The sequence below is a fragment of the Dermacentor andersoni genome, chromosome 9 (assembly GCF_023375885.2).
Source record: "Dermacentor andersoni chromosome 9, qqDerAnde1_hic_scaffold, whole genome shotgun sequence".
Classification (NCBI taxonomy): Eukaryota; Metazoa; Arthropoda; class Arachnida; order Ixodida; family Ixodidae; genus Dermacentor; species Dermacentor andersoni.
The window spans coordinates 23869034-23892219 of NC_092822.1; the positions used below are offsets into that span (position 1 = coordinate 23869034).

Consider the following 23186-nt stretch of genomic DNA (forward strand, 5'->3'; position numbering starts at 1 on the left):
GACATCGAGACCGGTACATCGAGACAATTCTGACCACTAGGCTCGTTTTACAATGTATACTTACGTATACCTGAAGAGCGGTGCACGCGCAGCGTTTTCGTATTCCTAGCCCAATATAAGAGTGCCGCTGTCAGGGCTGTGAGGGAGCCGAACCCGCGACCTGGTGCTTAGTAGCACACCGCCGCAGCTATTGAACGACCGCACCGGCTACACCAAGCATGACTGGGACGTATCCACAAGCGCGAGATGGCACTTTATAGCGTGCTATTGTATCACCACTGTATAGTCGCCAGTTGAGTGCGCTCAAGCTACGTCACACTTCTCTTAGTAAAAGGTAGCGGAAAGGCGATATATGCTAAACTGGTCTGCTTCTCGTAGTTTAAAACGCAGATCGACTTGCTCGATCTTTCTGAAACGAGCAGTGTACTAGAAAACTACACGGAGCATGGTTCGTAGTTTTATATGCCGTATAAATTGGTATAAACATTCGCCTAGAGATTTGCCTCCCCCCCCCCCCCCTCCTGCCGCTCCCTTCTCCAACGTGTGATTGATCAAGTTACTGCGCGCTTGATCACGTGACCTCCAACGTCGGAGGCGCGCGAGGAGAGTGCGCGTCAAGCCGTCATCCTTCTCGATTCACCTTCACACGCTTTCCCTATTATCCACAGCATAAATTGGGCGATAGGATCTTATATGGCACTTCGAATTTACACGTAACAACACACCAACGCCGATCGTAAGGGCAAAAAAAATTCGCCCTGAGTATCCGTGTATTTGCTATCGCATTAAAATACAAATTCTGGAGCCGCATATTGTAACGACCCGTTTAATTTGCCATTATGCTGGTCCGTGGTCATTGGCTCGCGCGCCGCCACAATGGCGTTATCCCGGGGGACCGGCCAGTCGCTTGACATGATGATAAAAAGAAGGAATGTAAAATACAATGGATCATATTACACAGTATTCATGCCTTAATCTCCTTATTTCTGTACAATGCTGTAACGGAACCACAGTCAAATGCAGAGGGGTCGCAACGTTCTAGCAGCGGCTGCGGTGTAATATATGCCTATATATATTCGCAAGTTCCTCAATTTCCGGATCTGAGGAGCGCGATACAGTTCCGTCGTCGACCCTGAACCAAATTTCGCATCGCTGATCAGCTGTGAAGATAGTATATGTTTCTATATATAACGACAACAACCATGTTGAACCCTGTGAAACACACAAGTCTGGTTTCGAACCATTTTAAAGCGAAGCTTCTTTTGCATCTTCCCAATTTTTCCGCTGCTGCTTTTGTATTACCGAGTGGCCGGTACCGGTCATATATTGCAAACAGGCATCGAGGCAGCCCAGGGTGGGAGGGGCGGGGGAGAGGTGGGAGTGCGCAAGCGCGTACGTGAGCTTTAACACAAACACGCCGTCATCACCATGCCGTCCACGTCACTTCATTGCACTCATTCCATTGTAATCACTCCTTCGTTATCATGCTGTCGCGAATGTTACGCACCGATCATTGCCTATAGTTCACGATCACAAATGTCCGCGCCCCTGACCTCGATAGCAAACGTCTCCAGTCATACGCAGAGCATGCGCACTTCAAAATTTTAATATATCGGACCCCTTTTGCCTCACGATAAGCGATCCGAAGTGTTACGCCAATGATTATCGCATCCCTACACCAACTTGCTTCTGGCCGTCGGTATACAGGATGAGTGTTCTGGCACTTCTGTCAACTTCATAAAGCTACAGTGCAAGTGGGTCATAGGAGGTACGGGAAAAACGTCGTCATGGATCAAGGTACAGACATGCCGTGTCTTGTCACAGATTGATGCGCTCTCTACTGGGGCTCATGCATGTTATGCGGTCTCAGAATTGATATCTGCCACCCCTTCGATTGCAACGCGGAGTATGCAGCGAAACGTATACTTGTGCATTTTGGATTTCGACCACCAGAAGTTCCCCAACGTGCGCTCAAAGTATACGGTTAACGGGAGGTTTTTCACATTCTGCCTGCGTAAGGTTTGAGTCCGTCTGCCGAGACTCAAACCCCCCGACCTTCCGCTCAGCAGCAGAATGCTATAGACCACACCCCTCTATACACGATAACGATATATATATATATATATATATATATATATATATATACACACACACAAGATGTATTGCAGCTCTCACTGAAGTTAGCGTACTTCAACTTGGAGGATTCCTCTCTTGAAACCTGTGTTTGTGTAACTATGATGAGGCGCGAGGGAAAGGCAAGAACCACGAATCGGTGACGGACATTTTTACTGCAACCTTGGGGCGATATCGCTCTTGCACGTCTTACAAGCCACTTCACTTTCTTTTCCAGTCATCTTAAGAGGAAGCTTTAGCTCGGGTACTCCTAAATACATGTAAAAGAATAGTTGTTTTTTCTCGGGAACCACAGCACGAAACTTGACGAGGTTTGTTGCATTTAAAAGAAAAACTTAAAATCTAGTGACTGATGGCTTCGAATTTTTTATTTAGGTCGTCAATTCTTTACTAAAAATTAGCGAAAATTCGCACATTTCCAGAAAACAAGACGATCAAGTTTATAACTTTTAACTCAGCAATTAAAGATGATATCACAATTCTGTGAATTGCATATCATAGTACATCTAAGCCGGACAAAATTGATGTGTTAAATTTGAATCTAAAAAAATTTAGTAATATGGAAATACAGCTTTTGCAGAACCCTTGTACACAACGTAACGAATTCGCGTAAGATATGAACTGACATACCGAATTTATCCGCTTTGAATGATCTAATGGATGCCGCTCACAGAATCGCGATATATGTTCTTGATGCAGAACTATTAATTTATAAATTTCATGCTTGCATTTTTTCTAGCTTTCGGATTTTTGAAGATTATTCTGACAAAATTCCGGCCCTAAATCGAAATCCCGCTTCAAACAGACTCGAGAGTTAAACTTTCTCTCTCGAATGCAACAAATTTCATTAAAATCGGTCCAGCAGTTATCTCAGGAAAGCGTTTCTGCGTTTTCACAAGTCTACCGTGCACAAAACCTTCCCCGCGCAACGGTGGACGATCTACTGCACCCTACGGGCTGCATCTCGAGGCAGAAGCCCCACTTCCGCGCGAATCTGGCATTCGCCGAGGACGTCGCCCTGGCTGATCGCCTCTGAGCCTCCCTCCCCACGCTTACGGCGGTTGGGCAGCCGCTGCTCTTTCTCTCCCCCTCCCTCACTCACCCCTCTTTTCACTCAAATTCCCCCTGTGCAGCGTGGTTGAGGTGTCCTCCCCGGAGAGACAGTTACTGCGCAGCACTTAATCCCAACTTCACTTCCTCTTCCACCAGGAATCACCATCTCTCCACGCATTTGCATACGCGGCGTCGGATGAGTTCGGCCCGAGCTAACGCTTCCTCTGAAGCCCCCGCCTAGCGGTGGCCAAAGTATACAAATCCCCTGCAGAACGAAGAGTTCGTGAAAACATGCGCTCACGTAATATACAGGCCGAACCTTCCGCTCTCTCCCACGCGTCTGCTGGCGTGATACTCGGCGTGTGAGGACGCGAATTGTCCCTCCACAGAAAGAAGCACGTCGTACACAGCACGCGGGTCAGCAACGGGCGCAAGCCGAAGTTGCACTTTATTGACATCCGCTAGAGGGGTCGGAGCAGCTACCCGAGACGATGCTCGTGGTTCACGCTGCCGGCGTGCATGGCGCTAGCGACGTTCTGCAGGAACAGCTTCCGGTCGTGAAGCAGCAGCTCGGCGGCCTTCTTGTTCAGCGGGTCCTCGGTGTTGGGCTCCAGCAGGATGAACTGCAGGCCCAGCACGACCGCGCCCAGCGTCAGCACGGGATTCCAGTCCTCGCGCAGGATGTTGAGGCACACGTTGCCCTCGAGGTCGATGTTCGGGTGGAACACCGGGGTCTCGCACTTCACCGCGGGCGGCTCGTGCGGGTAGTTGGGCCCGACGTGGAAGCTGAACACGAACCGACCGTTCCGGTAGAAGCCCTCGTCGGGGCAGATGACCACCTTGAAGTTCGTCAGGTCGTCCGGGTCTGGGAACACTGTCTGACAGGTCCCGGGAAGGTCGAGCTCGCCGATGTCCTTGGCGACGCGAATAGCGGCGGCCGAGGGACGCCCGGTAACCGTTCGCGCCGTTTTATCTTGTTGCTGCGGCAGCTGCTCCTCCCGCTGCCGTTTCAGGGACTTGAGGTTGAACATAGCGACGGCTTGTTCGGTTCCGACGTGCAGCAGTTGTGGTGAGGTGAGGCGAGCCTCCTCGCTCGAAGTGGACGGAAACGTGGACTGACGCTTGGCCGAGAGTGGCGTTTCCCAGCTTGCTCTCTTCGCAGGCAAGCGCCGTCCGGCGTTATATATGCCCGAGGTGCGACGGTCACGAGAGCTTGCGCAGAGAACACGATCGGGTGATGGCGAAAAATAAAAGCAATCAAGAGAGAAGAAAAAAGCAAATCTTGCGTCTACACAGAGATTGAGGTAGCATTTGCGGTGCCACGTCGAGTTCTAGAGTGATACAAAAACGCTCGCCATTTTGTAATTTTATTGCGATCGCACTGACGCAGGACAGTCACTGGCTTTCGTACATAGTGTGATGTCGACGCAAAAACTTCCGCCGGGATTGTCCCGCTGCGGAAGTGCAATCAAAAGCAATGCGGGCTGATACTGATATCGGTGCACGATATCTGTCCTGACACACAAAACACAAAAAAAAGTCTCGCAGAAGTAATCTCAGAGTGAAAGTCGACGTTATTGCGATTAGCTGTGAAGAAATGTAGCGGCGAACCGTACTGACACTGCCGAAACGCATCACGTACAAGGAGTGTACTGCTGCCGGTCGCGCTTTCCCTCTAGGCACAGTGCGCCATCTAGCGGTGCCCCCACCAAATGCAGCGTGGCCTCCGAGATGCCTTGCGCGCCGGTGCGTGCGAACACGAAGGCCCTAAAGCTTTTTCACTAACATCGACGCCAGCTCACTGTGGAGGACGAATTACTCCTCTAAGCTGTTCGAGTTGTCGCCCTTGCCTCTTGCTCAAGTCGTACGACTCCTAGACGAAGGACAGTTCGGCATATCAAAGCCAGAGATTGTGTCTGGTGGCCCACTGTAGGAGCTGACGTCATGTCCTTTGCGAAGCAGTCAGCAATTCGCGAAATCAGCAGTTAATAGGATTATGCCTCTTATACGCTAATCGGCTGCAATTTTCAAGACCCTGACAAACGCATTATAATGAACTTACTTTATACAACCAATAGTAGCTGATAGCTACAGATTACTACTAGGTACTTGAACTGCATGGTTCGGCTGGAGAAACCCCCGTGCGTATATGTAGTCTACCATTGGATGTCATTCTTCTCACGCCAGGGAATTCTCGAAGGAGTGACTTCCGACAATGTGCCTACATTTTCATCGCCCGAGCTTTACCTATTCGCTGAAGAGTACGGCTTCAAGCACGTTATATCTAGCTCTTACTATCTTCAGAGTAATGAACTTGCAAAGGTGCAGCAATGACCATCAAGTCCTCTATGGCAAACAGATAAGACCCTTACCTTACACTCCTAGCTGATAGGTCGAGCCCCTTGAACAAATTGTATATCACTGCGGAGCTACTCACGGGTCGCCGGCTAAGAACCACGCTATCTCCGAATTCCACAACCCTGACACCTCTACTGCCTGACCAAGAGATCCATCAGAAATTCGAACAGAAGCGTCAAAGGAAGGACTTCGACAAACGTCACCAAGTTTGCGACCTGCTGGAGCTTTTCAACGAAGACTGCGCTTGGTTCCAGACCTCAAACGCAAAGGTACACGAAGCTTAAGCCAATGAACTTCAATCCTATTGTATCAACACCGACACTGGTGCGATACGCAGGAGCAGGGGTCCAGCTGTAGTTCAGAACACCGCTGGTAACACCGACTCAGGAGGTGCCACTATTCAGTAAAAGTGCTGCTGACGCTCGTTCTTGTAACCGAGACACTTTCCACGTTCACAGCAGAAGTGAGGGGAGCGTAAAGCAGCTCACTACGGCGAGAACTCGCTTACTCCATTGGGGAGATGTCGTAGGTGCTGCAATCTACAGTGAACGAGTCAGTGCACTACCAGTAAGACTGGTAGTGACATCTAGTGAAAATGGGGCGAGATAGCTACACGTGACAATGCGTGGTCGGTGTTCTGGCAGCGCGTGATTTTCTTCTTTTACAAATCCAACACGTCAACTGGAGATGATCACGTCTGAAGCTGTAATCGAGGCAACAGATGGAAACAAAGACACCACATGGATATACATTAATACATACATGTTTAATAAAGAAAGAAAGAAAGAAAAAAAGAAAGAAAAAAAGGAAAAAAAAGAACCAGATAAGTAATTTTATGTGGTTTCGTGTCACAAGTTCCAACAAGGCGCTTCCCTAGCGGTACGATATACAGATGCATCCATCTCCGTCTTTCTTCGTGGCAGGGTTATAAAATTGCGGCGCTTGCCGTCGACTTGATGTTCTGCGAAAATCGTTGAGGTATCGGTGAAATAAAATTTTGAATGCCAAATAAAACAGCTGGTAGTGGCCTTCATCATGTCTGTACTTCATATGTGTTAATTGCGCCGCTGCTCCAATAACTGTTTCACCTACTATCCGAAGTTGTAGTACTCATACATACCAAACGCGCATTGTCCGCGGAGGCGTCTGCTTCCCAACATAATATGACTTTCAAGGTTGACAATGCAACGTCCACGTCGTTCTGTTGGCTTACTTATTTGTGCGCGTGAAATTGCTTGTGGTAAAAGCATGGTGGCCATGACGTCGGTGGTCGATCACGACTCCCGCAGAATGGGAAAAGCCCGGCCTTCGAGATCGGTTTTCATTGTTCGAGGGAGCCGTTGTTAAGAGGGTATACGACGGGGACACGCTTTACCGTTACCATACTCAACGCAGCAGTGGACTAAACGAAGCGCCGTGAAGACGAAGACACGAAGAAAGAACTGGACTTGGTGCCAAACCTCAAGTTTATTTCCAAGCACCTGACCACCCTTATACCAGGACAAATGGGTTCCCTGCTCACGTCAAGCAACAGCAACAAGCTTCTGCTAGATTTTCGACATGGATTTCAGCGCATTCTCAGGTTAACGATGGGACCTTTCCCAATCTTATCCCATATACGTGTGTGGCTATATAGAACTACTAGTTATTTAGCAGACAAGGGAAATCAGTGCACTGTCGACGCACCTATTCTCAGAGACTGGTATGTTTTTCTGCCGCTGTAATTCCATACGCTAACTGGTTTCCATTTCTTGCCGATTCCGGGGCAGTCGCAAGCCGTACTGAATCACAAGTCAAGCCCAAATAACATTATTCGACGAGGACCTCGCTTCACGCGGATTGCCGGCGTCGTGTTCATGGTATAGCAACACACACGTGCTATTGTACGCATGTCGACTATAGCATAAAAAGCGTGCTTATTGCGCAGCTGGCGATGATGATCTTTCGGCATCTCCTTCAAAGCAAGGTGGTGACAAACATTACCTAGTCTGTTTGAGCTGATTACGTACGCTATAAGTAGCGGGAGATTGGCACAGCGAGGCCTGGTAACGTTATTTGTAAAGTACAGTGGCCAGCGTCATTGCTGGGGCGGAACTAATAGCCACGCGAGGCCACGAGTCGTCGATGTAGAGGAAGGTGAAGCACGCCAACGCCACGTGTATTAGCAGCGGCCAACAGCGGCCGCAGTTTCGCACTTTATTGGCGTCCACTAGAGGGACCGAAGCTACTTGAGACAATGTTCGAAGCGTGCGTTGCCGACGCGCCCTCCGCACATGGCGTTCTGGACGTACTGGCGGAACAGCTGCCGGCTCTGCAGCAGCACCTCGGCGGCCTCCTTGTTCAGCGGGTCCTCGGTGTTGGGCTCCAGGAAGATGAACTGCAGGCCCAACACGATCGCGCCCACCGTCAGCACGGGCTTCCAGTCCTCGCGCAGGATGTTGAGGCACACGTTGCCCTCGAGGTCGATGTTCGGGTGGAACACCCGGGTCTCGCACTTCACCCTGGGCGGCTCGTGCGGGTAGTTGGGCCCGATGAGGAAGCTGAACACGAACCGACCGTTCTGGTAGAAGCCTTCGTCGGGGCAGATGATCACCTTGAATTTCGTCAGGTCGTCCGGGTTCGGGAACACCGTCTGGCACGTCCTGGGAAGGTCGAGCTCGCCGATGTCCTTCGTCACGCGCATCTGAGCGGCCGAGGGTCGCCCCACAGCTCTTCGCCTTGCTTGTTGTTGTTGCTGCTGCTGCTGTTGCTCCTCCTTCTGCTGCTGCTGCTGCTTCAGGGAGAAGAGGTTGAACATCGTGGTGACGCTAGTCCGGTTCCAACGCGCGACAGTGTAGTAGTGGGGCTAGTCTCGTTCGACGTGGATCGGACCGCGGGCTGACACGTGCCCGAGACTGATGTTGCCAGCGTCCTGTCTTCTTGTGCAAGCGCGTTCCTGGCTCTGCCGCGGTCACGAGGACAGACTGCGTCGACCCGACGCCTTCGGAACGCTGACGGCTCGAGCGCATGCGCTCGGGTATGGTGGTGAAAGAGAGAGAAGAAGATTGCGTCCACGTGACCTAACGTCGCCAACCATTCTTTTGGGGCGACTTCGTTGGGATCCAGCCACAGAGATGCTTTTCTTGCAGTTTACGATTTCGTCAGAGACACAAGAAGAGTAACTTGCTGAATTTCTAAAATTATCAATTATCCCTATTATTTCGCTTCATTATGTTAAATTATTTTATCTCAATATTGTACACGGTATGTTCTTTTAATTTCTATATTATATTTCTTTAACCTATGTACGCTTTGCTACGCAAATTTAGTTTTTGCTTTAATTCTATAATCTACATACCTGAAACCTCTTGCTTCTTGGCCAATACCCCGTAGTGGGTATGAACCAGTACTTGGGATACACTGAGACAAGGCGGCGTTTGCGACCTTGTTTGCGGCGCGAAATCATGGATTCCGGCGTCACAGAAAGAAAAGATTGTTGCGCAAACTTTCATTTTGTGATTTTTTATCTTGGCAACATTTATACGGGGCAGTGACCGGCCTTCGTACAGTGTGATGTCGGCGCAAAACTACCGCCATGCCGCGAATCCCACGGAGGCAGTGCGATGTAAAGGCGTGGGTGGAGCAATTCTGATGCCGGTGCACGGTATGCGTCGTCGTGCGCAAATTATGACGAAATAAACGGGATGTTTAGTAACGCGCTTTGCGTGGTGAACTGCAGTCCGTTCACTGGTGTCCACTTGACTGACATAACCACCGGGGTAGAGACAAATAAAATGACGCATCATAAGAAGACAGAAATCAGCGGATCGTGTAGTTATCAGGGGCGGTGCGCAGGCCACGTCATTAAACGAAGCTCGTACGAGATTGATAAGCAGCATTAGCAGTTCATTCAGCATTAGCAGTTGACGGGTGACCATGGGAGGAGGAGGACCGTTTGTATTTCATACCTAATTTTTTACTGTTATCATATTGTGCGTTCCTACTGCTTCGAGGCTGTCCATCACTCATGCGTTCCTGCTATTCTTTCAAGATAATTTTAGTTCCAGCTTGATTTTTAGTTTCGCGATCCTTGACCTATACCCTGCTGTGGGTTTTCGCCGCCGTCATTGAACTACAATGACGACGGCGATGACGTCGCACCGCTCCTGGAAAGATTATCCCCCGTATTCTCGAAGCTCTTCTTGCACTCTACGATAATGATGATGATGATGATGATTTAGTGGCCTCCCCTTTGAAACGGGGCGGTAAAAAATAGTCACCTAGCCTGTTTGAGTTATATCAGGTACGCGATACATGCTTTTAATTCTAGCTTTTTGACACAAAACTGTTTTATGCCAGGCTTCACGACTGACTTCCTGTAACGGATGTAACGGATGTCTCGTCGGCGCCAAGGAGTAAAATAACTGGCTGGCTGCAGCACTGTGGAGGCTACATACACAAATTCTTAGCCAATAGCAAGCCGAATACCCCTCGAGATGTGCTCATTCGCGCCGCGTCGTCTGCTCAGCGTCTGCCTGCCATCCTGCTACATGCTCCATGGTTGATTGATCGACGCAAAAGAAATGTTTTGACCCCGTAACCATAAGCTGCGTTTACATGCACGCGACAGCAGGGCTTCGCTTTACCTGTACGCTTTCCCTACAGGCTTTCCCTGCAGGTACTTTGCAGCCTCCTTAGCAAGTAGGACGTGCAAATGCGCTTACAAATGATCACCTGCGTCACAGCGTCTGCTCGGCGTCTAATTGGCGTTTGCTCGTTACCGTCATCACGTATCATACTAGTGCGGGGTAGCAAATTAATGATGCAGTGAACAATTCGGCTTTTATATCGTTTCGCATCGTCAACGCATCGCCAATGCTAATGCTGTGGCGCCATCTGTTATCTGAAAATTAAACCAGTATTACGGCTCGATGCCGTGTCTGTAGTCCTAGCAGCGTAAAAATACCCGATCTCAATATTTAGGACAAGACATACCTAATGATTTGACCTCAGCTTGAGATGAGACTTAGCGACGACGGATTTTGCCATTTCTTTCTTGCTTACAGGGCGGAGAGCCAGTAACAATCGTGAATTCGAATCGATGCAGGCGGTCTGGGCTGAATGGCTGCCGCCGTGTTGGCTGCGTAATCATGGTTAGGACGGCTATTACGGATACCAGCGGTAACTGCCACGGTATACGACGTGCATGCGCACAGGTCCTAACATGTCACGTATTGCTGTACGGTATCATGGAGCGATCAAAAACTCTCTAGTGTATACCCAATAATCATTACGCCCGGAATTATATCATCATCATCATCATCATCAGCCTGATTACGCCCACTGCAGGGCAAAGGCCTCTCCCATACTTCTCCAACTACCCCGGTCATGTACTAATTGTGGCCATGTTGACCCTCCAAACTTCCTAATCTCATCTGCCCACCTAACTTTCTGTCGCCCCCTGCTACGCTTCCCTTCCCTCGGAATCCAGTCCGTAACCCTTAATGACCATCGGTTATCTTCCCTCCTCATTACATGTCCTGCCCATGCCCATTTCTTTTTCTTGATTTCAACTAAGATGTCATTAACGCGCGTTTGTTCCCTCACCCAATCTGCTCTTTTCTTATCCCTTAACGTTACACCTATCATTTTTCTTTCCATAGCTCGTTGCGTCGTCCTCAATTTAAGTAGAACCCTTTTCGTAAGCCTCCAGGTTTCTGCCCCGTACGTGAGTACTGGTAAGACACAGCTGTTATACACTTTTTCTCTATTATATACCACTGCGCAATGACCTGTGTGCGCCCCGTACCTTCGGCAGTGCTTCAACCAGCTTGTGAGATGGCGATAGGAGCGGTGAAGCGATGTACTGCATCGTGGCACTAACCAGCGCCGACAGAGAGCGCTCATGAGTACTTCGGTATAGAGTCACTGGAAAAAATTTTTCCAGTGACTCTACTTCGGTAGTCACAGCGCAACGGAGGCTCCAACGCGGTATAGTCTGGTGTTGGAACTTTGCGCACATGGTTTGTCTTTCGCGTCAGTTTAGCCTGTGGTGCCTCGTCGCCTGTACGGAGTGCAGCTTCAACATGCATCAGCAGTTCTTACACGCCACCTACTGCTTCGCTTGCGATGACACTAACTAAAAAATTGGAGGCTTATCAAGGTTAAGCCCAGTGGATGCTTCGCATCCACTGGGCTTAACCTTAGCGTATCCTTAGCGTTTGGAGGCATCTTGACCGCATACACGCCCGGCCCAAAGACGCTGGCGCGGTTGCGGGCACAGAGACTGACGCGACGGCGGGCGCGCGCCGCTTCATCCCTGGCGTGACGTCACATATCACGTGATGCAGCGATGGTGGCGCCGCCACCGCGTCGCGCGCGACGGCGCGAACCGAAGCGTGGAGGCCTCCGCCGGGCGACGTCCGACGGCGCGATATGAGGCCCCATCTGCAGCCGGTGTGACGTCATCACGTGACGTCACATCATGTGATCTCACTTCAGGGTCAATGGTGGCCACCGCCGGGAGGCGACCGACGGCGCGATATGAGGCCCCATCTGCAGCCGGTGTGACGTCATCACGTGACGTCATGTCACGTGACCTACTTGAAGGTCACTTGAAGGTCAATGGTGGCCACCGCCGGGAGGCGACCGACGGCGCGATATGAGGCCCCATCTGCAGCCGGTGTGACGTCATCACGTGACGTCATGTCACGTGACCTACTTGAAGGTCACTTGAAGGTCAATGGTGGCCACCGCCGGGCGTCGCGCGAAGGCCCGAAACCTACGTTAATATGCTTCGCATAATATAACTGCTGCGCTATGCGGCACAGAAAGGCAACAGCATCGAAGGGCGAATCTCGCTTTGGTCCGGCGAGAGACACTCCATCGTGAAACAGAATGCCAGTGTGAAGCAGAACGCCACTATGAAGCAGAACGCCTTCGTGAAGCAGAACGCATCCGTGAAGCAGAACGCCTTCGCGCGTTCGCCGCGGAAGCTGCGAACTCTGCCACTCGCATTCCCGAAGCTGAGCGCGTCGCAACTCAACTGGCTGCCCAAAACACTAGAGTCGGACCAACATGCTCGTACCGTCGCCGAAGCGATCGACTCGGCAGCTGGACGCCGCTCGCCAACGGGACGCCGTACGGCGAGCAAACCTGCAACACGGTCGCCGGCCCGCAAATTGTGCGCCTGTCGCCACAGCGGGCCGTGAGTTCACGAAAACATTCAGCAGCTTCTGTGAAGACACGTTTCACTTTCGTGTACTACCACTTACTATGAAAGAGGGATCAACCCTTAATTTGTTTTGCAAAAGGAGGTGAGGCGTGCAGACAGGACACAAGAGTAGAGAAGTGGACAACACGAACGCCGACTTTCAACTGAAGAAAGCACTGAGGCGAAAAAAGAAAGAAGACAAAACTCATCTGCGCAAGCTCAGGAATGGTATCACCACGTGTCAGTCGGGTACATGTGCCGGTCTACGTGAGAGATAACTGTGAAGGCACTTCATCTCTTCCTTGTGCAAAGTAATCGAAGGCTGACTCACGCACGCACGTCCGCCATAATATATATGCCATGCCTCTACCATAAGACGCGTATCTTCATTCTTATGCATGTACAATATCGCGCATTCATCTAACTCTGGCGTACAGTTACAATCTTGGCAATGTAGGGAAAGATTAGAAGGCGATCCACCGGTTAACGACCTTTTATGTTCCATTAACCTCTGATTGATACACCGTCCTGTTTGCCTTACGTAGAACTGGCCACAGCTAAGGGGAATTTTATAAACCACACCCATGGATACGACAGTCAGTAAACCTGTTGTTCTTATTGTGCTTCATTGGACAAATATCTGTTTTTGTTAATACTTCTTGTTTTGTTAATTTGTTTATACATTTCTTTAATCTTTCCGTTTTTCTTCCTTTATCTCTATCTACCTTGGACAGCTATGCTAGTTATGAATCCGGTAGTATCAATCTCTCCCCTGCTTTTTTACTCACCAGTACTCTAAACATCTCGCTTCTGATCGGTTGATGCTTCCGTCCACTTTAAATCCAAACGCTTCTGCAAGGTGTACGTTACCTACGGGTCACTCTGGATGAATCTCTTCGCATTCCATTAGGATGTGCTGAGTGGTCTCCAGATTTTGGCTGCAGCACACTCATCCGTCATCTTGTTGCAAATATTGGCTCTGGTACGATTTTGTCCTTAGGCAACCAACTCCAGCCTCAAAGAGCAAGGCACTGCCCTTTGTGTTAACCTACTTATTTTCCCTTCTAACTTCTTCTCATTTTCGTAAATCTCCATGGTCCTTTTTTGTTTCCGTTCTTTGCCTCCAATTCGCTGTCTATGTTTCTCTAACTTTCTTTTTGATGACTCGTGGTTGTCTATTTGTACTTTCAATTACCCTGTACTTGGCTGCCAACATCCCTGACCTCTTCCTCCAATTTTGTGTCTACGCTTCTCAAGTACAGCTACTCGTGGTCGCCCATTTATTTTGATCCATGTTCCTGATTCTTTCTTCAAAATTAATTTTGCTCTGCGCTCCTCCGACTTCAGAAGAGGGACAACCCATGTCACCCTGCACTACCCCTTTTGTGGCTTTAGCCTATGGGCTACGAAAGCCAACCAGCTCCACTGAGTTTAGCACAGCGCCGCCCATCGGCTGAAGCAAACACTATGCTTCTCAAGTGACTCTTCCCGCGCCTTACATTTACCCACACATCCTGTTGTCGAACGTCCTCGGTGACAGGAACAGAACAGGATCTTCGAGATAGTTGAGAGCTGGACGATTTGGTTCTCATTCAACATGGCGCGAAGAGAAATCGAGGGCATGTCCTCTCGATTAAGTTGAGCCCCTTCAGGCCCGCTGTGTGCACAATAGGCGGTGTCTAAAACATGACCCCCGTGACATATTTTGGGCTCCGGGGTGACTTCAGCGAGCAAGAGAATGGCCTTCGAGATCCATTTCTGTTATTTAGACGCAACCGTCGCTGGGGCGTGGATTTGGACAGCACCAGCTGTGCACGCTAAAATCAGAAGCAGTGATAAGAATAGTGACGTTTAACACACCTCTCATATACACTTTAAAGCAATTCTGATTAGACCTTTGGTTTGATTATTATACATACAGTTTCAGTAAAATGAGTTCGAAAGTGAATGGCTGGGTGTTTGACCTCGGTGTCAGTATGTCGTTCAGTAGACAGCATCAGGCATGTTTTTCAAGGGGCTGGATAAGTGCTCCAAACACACTACATGTGAAATTGTTGATGTTCTCACGTATGACCTTAGAGCGTTCTGGCAGGCGTCAACATTCTGTAAGCTTGACAAAGCTGGCTGAAGAATGAAAGTTTCTTAATCCGTTCTGCAGCTGTACGCTTTCAGTGATTCTGAGGATGAACTAAATCTTCGATGGACAGAATTAATTGGCACACGGGAAGGAATAGAACTGGCGAGCACTTGCTTTCTTTTTTCGTTTAGTTCTGTACCGAGTTTCAGGGCATTCGCATTCTACGGCAAAGCCCTTATACGATAGCACGAGAGCCTATGGAAGCATACTTTATCAAGGAGCGGAGTGACATAGGCACCCTTGTTCTTTCGATTTGACTATACAGGGCTTCCACTGACATCTTCCTAGGCGCCATGTTGGTGAACCAGCACGGTGACAAGTTGCGTACGTTGGCAGTTCGTGCGGCTCCAACACTCTGCAACAGAGCCCGTAGGGCACAAGCCTCTACTAAGGTTTCCTTCCTCCATGGGAGCAGGTTACCCCCGGCAGTGAGTACGATGCACTGACGTCATAGGCGCCATATTGCAGAACCGTCACGGTGACGAGCTTGATCCGTGACGTCAGGTGCAATTGAGTTATCTAGACAGGAGTGAGTTTCGGTTTCAATAGATATGGCTGGGCGATTGTGTGTTGGGTTGGCGTGTATTAACTTTATTTGCTCTCTCTGCATCTACGCGTGCGAACAGTCAATACATGCGCGTGTTGTCATAAGAGAAAAATTGGTTGCGAGTTGGCACTGTACTTCTGCCGGTCTTCGCTTTGTTCCAAGTATACGTTTTGCACTACAAACAGTGACAGCAAACGGCGGGACAAGAAGTTCATATACAGAGAGAAGATATGCGTACCTTTCCTGGCCGCATATATAGTTTCCCGTCACCTTCGCTGTTCGCTGGAGTTTTTGTTCAACATGGCGACATGGAAGTACAACTAACGATTTAGCCGAGCAGATCCAGACGTTTGGACAAACCACATTCTAGGACAGCACATCTTGACAATAGACCGAAATGCCTCATCACGGCTTCATCTGGCAACACCCTTACAAGAGCTTAGGTGGCAATCTTCGGCTAATCTTCGCAGAGCCACTTCGTGACATATTCAAGAATAAACGCAACATGTTTCAGCGGTGAACTTACTGTACTGTGAACAACTAAGGTGCCCGTATGGGCACATTAAACGCAAACAATTGTGGTTTTGTGGTGAGTGACGAAATTTGCCACTGCTATAACACGGCGAAAAGCAGGTATAACGGGACAGAAAATAGGCAAGGATAACAGACGCGCATCTGCCCTGTTCGTAATCTCTGGCATGCCCCGTAGTCGGCCCCGTTCAACCACAATGGATCGCTGTGGGGAGCCGGAGGTCTATACAGTTTTACTCGGTGCGCGGCGGCGTACCTTGCGAAACGTCATGTACGCGCTGATGCCGTAGTTTGTGCCCAGCTCGGACCCCAGCACGGTCACGTGGGTGAAGACGTAGTGGTCGCACAGTTGCTCCTTGACCGGGTACACGGCCTCGTCCGTCAGGGTCGAGCCGACCGTGCACATTAACAGCGCTGCAGGGAAACACACGGCTTTCGCGCATACATGCCGGGTCGTTTTACTCCACACCCGTCGTGGCACTGAGAAACACTTCGAAATTGGTGGACCCCGGTCGGTGATTAACTGAACCAAGCTGTGGGCGCTTTGATAACAATCGCTCGAAGCAGGCAAAAAATGAACCCAAGGAAAGTGCAGAGACAGTTTACCGTTTCTTACAGCGATAGATGTTGTGGACTCGCACGCCCCTATAGTCGTTTCGATGTCCGCTGTTGTGCGTATAGCCGGAATCCCAGAACGATTTGCCAGAATTTTGCAAAGACATGGAAAAGTAGCAACAACTCGCATGGGATTCAAACTTCGGACCCGCGGATTGCGAAATATTTCCCTCAAATACTACGCCGACGAATCCGCTAGGAAAACTTCTCCTGGACGGCCTGGACAAAACTGTTCCCGGCCTTTTGAGTGCTCGCTAAAATGATTTGACGCCACTCTCTGCCGCTTATCCATAAAGCAGTTCCGAGGTTCAAGAACATAAAAAAAGCCAGTGGGTCTGTTTTTAACAACAAAGATGTCACAATGAACAAATCCGAACGCTGCAGTCCTCACCTTTTCGCCTGTCCCAGTGTAACGGCTGCTCTTTCTTGAGACCTGCGAGAAGTAGGTACTTCACTGGTTAACTTGACGAGGTTTAAGAGGAAGCCTTTAACCTCGCGGCCAACTCCGGCGAATCTGAGATCATGGGGCAACATTTCAACCGGTGACCGTCAGCGTTAGAGAAAACAAAAAAGTCGGGCACAAAATGTATGCTCGCACCAGTTAACCAAGAGACAGTATACGTTTGCCCGTTCCAATACAGGTGAAAGGCGGAAATACTCTCATTACACGAATGCAGAGCCGATTTGATTGAAGTCTGTCGCATTCGAGATAGAAAGGTGAACTTCGTTGACCGCAGGAAGTAACACCTCGATATTTGGCCTCAAATATTTAAAAGGGTATGTAAAAAAAATCGGCAGCATTAAAAAAAGAAGAAAGTAACGTAAACATTTAGCAAGTCATAACTCAGCACCAAAGAGAGATATTCGCGTTTTGTAAACTGCATCTAGAAGACCAGTTGTAAAGCGAACAAATGTGACAGTTGAGTCTGTGCAGCTTACGCGAAATCGTTGCCCTGTCTATATACGAGGGTTATGCAGAAGTATCTGCTCACACATCAACGGCACATTTACGCAGTGGTGTATAACAGATGCATTTAAACATCTTTTAGGTGTTTCTGCAAGTGAAGTTTAAATTATTGATAACAGTTTTCTTTATCGTCGATTCGGAGAGCTGTAAATTCCTGATATTGAAATTTGTCGATTTTCCCAAATTTCCTTCTGAAAAAAAAAAAAAGAAAATAATGGCCTTAACCGAAACTATGGCTCCTACAGTCGATAGGTGTTACCTTATAAATTTAAATACAACAAACCCTTACTAAATTCGGTGCAGTGTATCCCGAGCAAAATAAAATTCTGCCACGTATTTAGCTACAGCAGCCCCTGAGGCGAACCGACACAGGGGCTATATATCTACAGAAGACGCGGTGCGGAACGGCCACGAATTAACTTTGACCAGTCGGAGTTTCTTAACGTACAACGTAAGCTGCCTACACGACCGTTACTGCTGTCTGCCACTGCTACGATACGGCCGTTGGGGTTGGAAATCAAACCCTCTTCATTGCTTACTCACTTGCTTGTTCGGCAGGAAATAAAACGCTGTTGCCACAATAGTATGAGCGTTACTGCAACGAGGGAGCGGCGAGGTATAGCGGTGGGAGATGCAGATTTCTGTACCGCTGGTAACGTTGAGTCAGGTGGAAGCTAACATATAGCAGCAGTATGCAGCTTTTCCTCATTCATTATACTCATTCCCACAACGACAAAAATATCAAAAGAAAACATTTGTCTTCTCTAGGCGCAGGCTAATATACGCTGCACTAATTTCACGTAGACATTTCCTTCAGGCAACAGGGGCACTCTGATTGGAATATAACCGTAACATTAACCTGAGTAAAAAGCAGTAAAAAAATCACAGTGACTACATATACAATATTCACCTCTATATTATCGCGCTTCATGGCTGTTAATTGCACTGCTCAGTTAGAGGTCGTGGGTTCAATCCCGTCGCATATTTATGGGTATGGAATGCAAGAACAGTGTCTCCCTGTACCGTGCAATGGGTGCTCGTTAATAAAGAACACCAGGGCGGATAAAATTAACCCGGAGCGCCCCCCTGCCCCCCCCCCCCCACCCCCATTTCGGCGTGGGTCATAAACCTTGGTTTTTGCGCGTAAAACCAGAATCCATTTTTTCACTCACCTCCCACGATGCCTGGCCGATCGTCGTCGTAATCGCCGCTGGTTTCTCCTTTCTCGGCTGAGCTGGTTGTTTCCGCCCCTGCAATCACGTGATCGCTTGATCGCACTCATCTGCGTGCTGCTTCTCCTGCTAAGCACTGCCGTCCCAAACCCACGCTACGTGCAAGCGGTCTATTACAGGGACCGTGCTAAGGTACAAGCTTCGAAATCCAACGATAGGCGCTGGAAAGAACGGGGGAAGTGGGGGGGGGGGGGGGGGGTATTTTGCTAGTGTGTCCATTGTGTCTGTTGCTGAAGCTATGATTGGCTGGGATGGAGTACGCGCGCGTCAGAAGGAGGCAGTCACCCCCAGGCAACCAGCACTTCAGCAGCAGACGAAATGGACATGTCCACTAAGGTGCGCATTTATAGAATAAGCCCCCGCTCCCACCTGCACCCCCCCCCCCCGCCCCTCCCCAGGAGCGATAGGAATTATGGGAATCGAGGGACTCGATAAGTTGTTGCTGACAACCGCACGAAGCCCATAGGCAATGACGTCAGCGAAAAGCGTTGGAGAAATTAACCCTTCATTTCAAGTGAAATGGATAACGAGGAACAGGGAATGAAGGCGGACGGAAAGACAACTTGCAACCGGGCGGGAGTCGAGCTCGCATCGTCGGCATTACGCGCGTGATGCTATAATAATTGGGCTATCGAGAGGTCTCGTCTCGGATGTGCTAGCGCCCGAACTGCACAAGTGTTTAATGCTTCCCACAAAAAAAGAAATAATAAATAAAACTAAAAAGCCCCGAAAGAAAATTCGTTCTGCGCTTAAAATGCAAGTTATACGGCGGAGTTGCAGTCTCGCGGCGGCTTATCGTGCGAATACGAAACTGAATCTTGCCTGTTGTGGTTGTGTCCGCCTCGGCTGCAAAGATGATAGTAACCACACGGCTTTATGCGATGCCATGAATAAATGGGTGAATGAATAATTGAATGAGGCCAGCGTTCTACCTGGTGCCTAGCGATATTGATTTTTCATCGATTTTCTTGTCATTCCATAATTCTTTTTTCTTCTTTGGTGCACGGGACACCTTCGCAAGCTGTGCATTTTTCAACATGCAGGTTGTTTCCTGATAGTTATCTTTGATTATACCGAGGGGCTGGGTGAAGATGGCGTGACTGTTATACTTTGTAGTACACTGGACGTTTTCGTGAAATGAACTTTATTTCAGTCAGCGTCATGTGTCCTTTCCTTTTACTCAGGCCGTGTCCAGTCACGACGTTGCAACCGTGAAGTTATACCAAACCACCCGATTTTCCATCCTGCTGAACTGAACGGACTGGTCGACACCAGTAATTTCCAGAATTGTAGGTCGGGACTACCGAGGTGACGCTGGCGATACAGTGTAGCGTGCTTTCCAGAGGAAAGTCGGTGGGATGGTGGGGGAGCTCAAATTAAAGGTCCACAAAGGCGTCAGTAGGAGCGCACTGCGAGTCGCAACCACACTTCGAGCAAGCAAGTTAATCGACTAGCAGCGGTCGAAATTTGGGCTGGTTTTTGCGAAACTGCTGTGAGAAACAAGCTCGCTTTAGTCAGCCTGTAGGCAGCCTTATACAAGTACGGGAACCTTCACTCTCTCTCTCTCTCTCTCTCTCTCTCTGCGTTGACTTGATGCTCGCCTAGTCCGCTGTTGCGTGGCTTGAAATAAAAATGTTCCGTGATTTCCCGCCATCACTGCTCCTACGTCGCAATGAAATCTTCAAGCTTTTGATGAAAGATCGCGCCCCTCGGTTAACCCCCTTTCTTCTCGTTCATATATATACATATATAAATAGATGTCAGCGAGAAGAAAGGGGCTTGATGGAGGGGCCCGATTTTTAATAATCATGTTATGAGAAGCCAACAATGACACCAAGGACAACACAGGAGAAATTACTTGTGCTTACTAATTGAAGAAATGATAAAATAATGGCAACGAAAGTGGATGAAAAAGACAACCTGCTGCAGGTGGGTAACGATCCCACGATGCCCATTTCTTTTTCTTGATTTTCTTGATTTTTTCTTGATTTCTCCTATATGAACCCAAATGTCTATAGAGTGTCTATTGAAACCTTGTGCGTAGACTCTCGGCCCCTTAATCTGTGCGTATACGATACCCTCATGCTGTGTTGTAAGAGTTACAGAACGCGTCGTCACGCAGGCAAAATAATGAGTCGTCGCTGCTGAGTTACGCGCAAATGTGGTGGAATATGCAGCGCCCTTGTGAGATGGCGGCTGGTGACAAAAGCTCGCCAGCTACATCTGTCTGCTGGGTTTATTCAGGACCTTTGAGATCCATGGTTCATTGTAACAAATTCTAACGTTGCTATTATTGGTAATTATTATTATTTTTAACGAAATCAATTAATATTTTCATTATTAAATTGTAACAAATCGAATACTGCTGCCTCGGGAATGTACAGTTCTGTCCATTCCATGTGTTCCCTATCTATTCGTCACCAGTTCTCCAAAAGACTCTCACTGTTTCCGCCGTAGATATAATTCACCTTTTTGCATCTTTAATATCCAACGCATCCTTATCCCTAGACAAATAGTGCGACAAGCTAAAAGAAAAAACTCAATGCCCTTCCACTCTGTGAAGAAGGATAAACAGCGAAGCTGTGTATGTGGGCCCCTTAATGGTCGGCCCAGCATTGCACTGTATTCTGGATCGGCACAGGTATGGGGAGTGCTTAACGCCTGCTTGTTGCGCCGAGGGGCGCCAAAGCCACCTGTGGAACCAATCCCAATCATGATAGTTTTGCGTTAACACACGGACACGATACTGGGGGAAGTAGCCCTTAACAGCGTCGCTGTAAAAAAAAAAATATCCAGTTGGTTTTTCTTCACTATATCTCGCACTTTGCTCCGCTATACATCCGCTATATATATTTTGCAATATATATGCTTCACGCATGCTACAGATACGACACGTACGAAACATGCCCACGGATGGTGCCGATCTATCGTAGACCACGTGATCTGCGCGCGCGCCTACCAGGAGTGACGTCGGCGACATTCCGGTGCGCCTTCTCGCCGGTGGGCGGGGACGTTGGTTGGCGCGCCGTCTGGTGCCCGGGCCCCACGTGCTCGACGCCGTGATCGCCCGCTTCGTCGTCACCGCGTCCCGACAGCCGCGGTGGCACTATGCGCTCTTCGAAGCTCATCCCGTCGTCGTCTTCGTCTTCCTCGTCGTCCTCGTCGGGTCTCTTAACTTCGGTCTCGGGCTTTTCCTCGGGCGAAACCACGTGGTGGCCACCGGCGGCGCCGGAACCGCCGGAGGTTACGCTGCTGGAGCCGAGTCCCGAGGCGTCGGCTTTCGTCGTCGCGCCTGGCTTCGGCTCCGGCTTGGCTGCCGGCGTGACCGCCTTCGTCTGCAACGAGTGTTGTTAGGCGGCGTTCTGTGAATCGCGTTTAAAGACACGCTGCAACAGAATATTAGGCTAAGCTGTACTAGTAAATTACACCTACGCATTATCAATGCGGCCACTCTTATCATGAGTAGAGGATTACAAGCCAGAAAAAAGAACCAAAAACGAAAGGTGGGTGCCGCCGCTACCCTGAAGTTCCTGCACCAGCAAGCAATGACTTCACGGATTCTGACGGCGTCAATAGTTCTGTCCAGTCTATAAGAAGGGTTACAACGTATTCTGTACAAACCAAAGACTAAGCCTAGCAAGTTTCGAGAGCTCTGCCTGTGCAAAACGGCCAAGTGCGAAAAAAAAATGCATTCAGATTGTCTGTGAAGTCACGATGACGAAACTGGCGCTGAAGGTTTGGCGTGAAGTTCAGAAAAATGAATGTAACAGGAGGTTATAGAGAACTTTTCTTTTTCTGTATGAACCCATGAAGTTTCGGTCTTGACTGCCCCTTCGAAGGTATATATATGTGCTCTATGGAGAACAATATATAGAGCACGAGAGCTGGCTACAGAACTTTCAGAAGCAGAGAGTTACTACGAAACATCGAAGTAATAAAAGACTACGACTTCCATTCGTGTATCTACACCACTGGTCCCGGTTTCTTATGCACCTTTAAATATGTGTACATGGCCCACACAAATAAAGAATGTTGTTAATGTGCTATTTATCTTTTGAGATTTGTGCACGTAATTATGGCACTTCACTATGTACATCGCAACCATTTTGCTTTGTTGTTTGACTGTCGTATTTGGTTCACCTTTCAAATCTGTCCACATATGTCAGATGGTACTAATCTGGTACGTACATCTGTTAACGTGTCCTGAACTGACACAAAGAACTGCCGCTGATTGTTCGGGGCTACTTTCTGGACAGTGCCGAATTCGGCCATATTGTCGTATTTGATTCGCCATCTCGTCAGCTCTGGTTGGCCCACGGGACCGCCACGTCGTTCCTGATTGGCTCGAAACGCCAGCGGAATTTAAAATGGCGGAACTTGAGCGCACGCAGAATAGACCTCTGGGTTCTATAGGGATTCTC

General features: G+C 49.0%; 3 protein-coding genes across 3 annotated transcripts in view; all 3 read right to left on the reverse strand.

The window, feature by feature from the left end:
* LOC126527492 (uncharacterized) overlaps nt 1–23186 on the reverse strand; it is a 58756-nt gene that overhangs the window by 14637 nt on the left and 20933 nt on the right. The window contains exons 7-10 of the mRNA XM_055068650.2: nt 21725–22100; nt 18706–18783; nt 16958–16999; nt 16208–16365 (exon numbers count right to left, since the gene is read on the reverse strand). Coding sequence (XP_054924625.1) covers nt 16208–16365; nt 16958–16999; nt 18706–18783; nt 21725–22100 — 654 coding nt within the window. The remainder of the gene's footprint in view (nt 1–16207; nt 16366–16957; nt 17000–18705; nt 18784–21724; nt 22101–23186) is intronic.
* LOC126527299 (nedd8-conjugating enzyme UbcE2M-like) lies at nt 3612–4420 on the reverse strand. Its single transcript, XM_050175084.2, has one exon. It carries the CDS (start codon nt 4215–4217, stop codon nt 3666–3668), a length of 552 nt encoding a protein of 183 aa, XP_050031041.1. The 5' UTR covers nt 4218–4420; the 3' UTR covers nt 3612–3665.
* Nucleotides 7702–8525, reverse strand: LOC126527298 (NEDD8-conjugating enzyme Ubc12-like). The gene has a single exon (XM_050175083.3). The coding sequence runs from the start codon at nt 8339–8341 to the stop codon at nt 7769–7771; it is 573 nt and encodes a 190-aa protein (XP_050031040.1). The 5' UTR covers nt 8342–8525; the 3' UTR covers nt 7702–7768.

Bases quoted from the DNA above. Each gene is read 5' to 3' on its own strand.
- LOC126527298 (XM_050175083.3), bottom strand. From the start codon at position 8,341: ATGTTCAACCTCTTCTCCCTGAAGCAGCAGCAGCAGCAGAAGGAGGAG.
- LOC126527299 (XM_050175084.2), bottom strand. From the start codon at position 4,217: ATGTTCAACCTCAAGTCCCTGAAACGGCAGCGGGAGGAGCAGCTGCCG.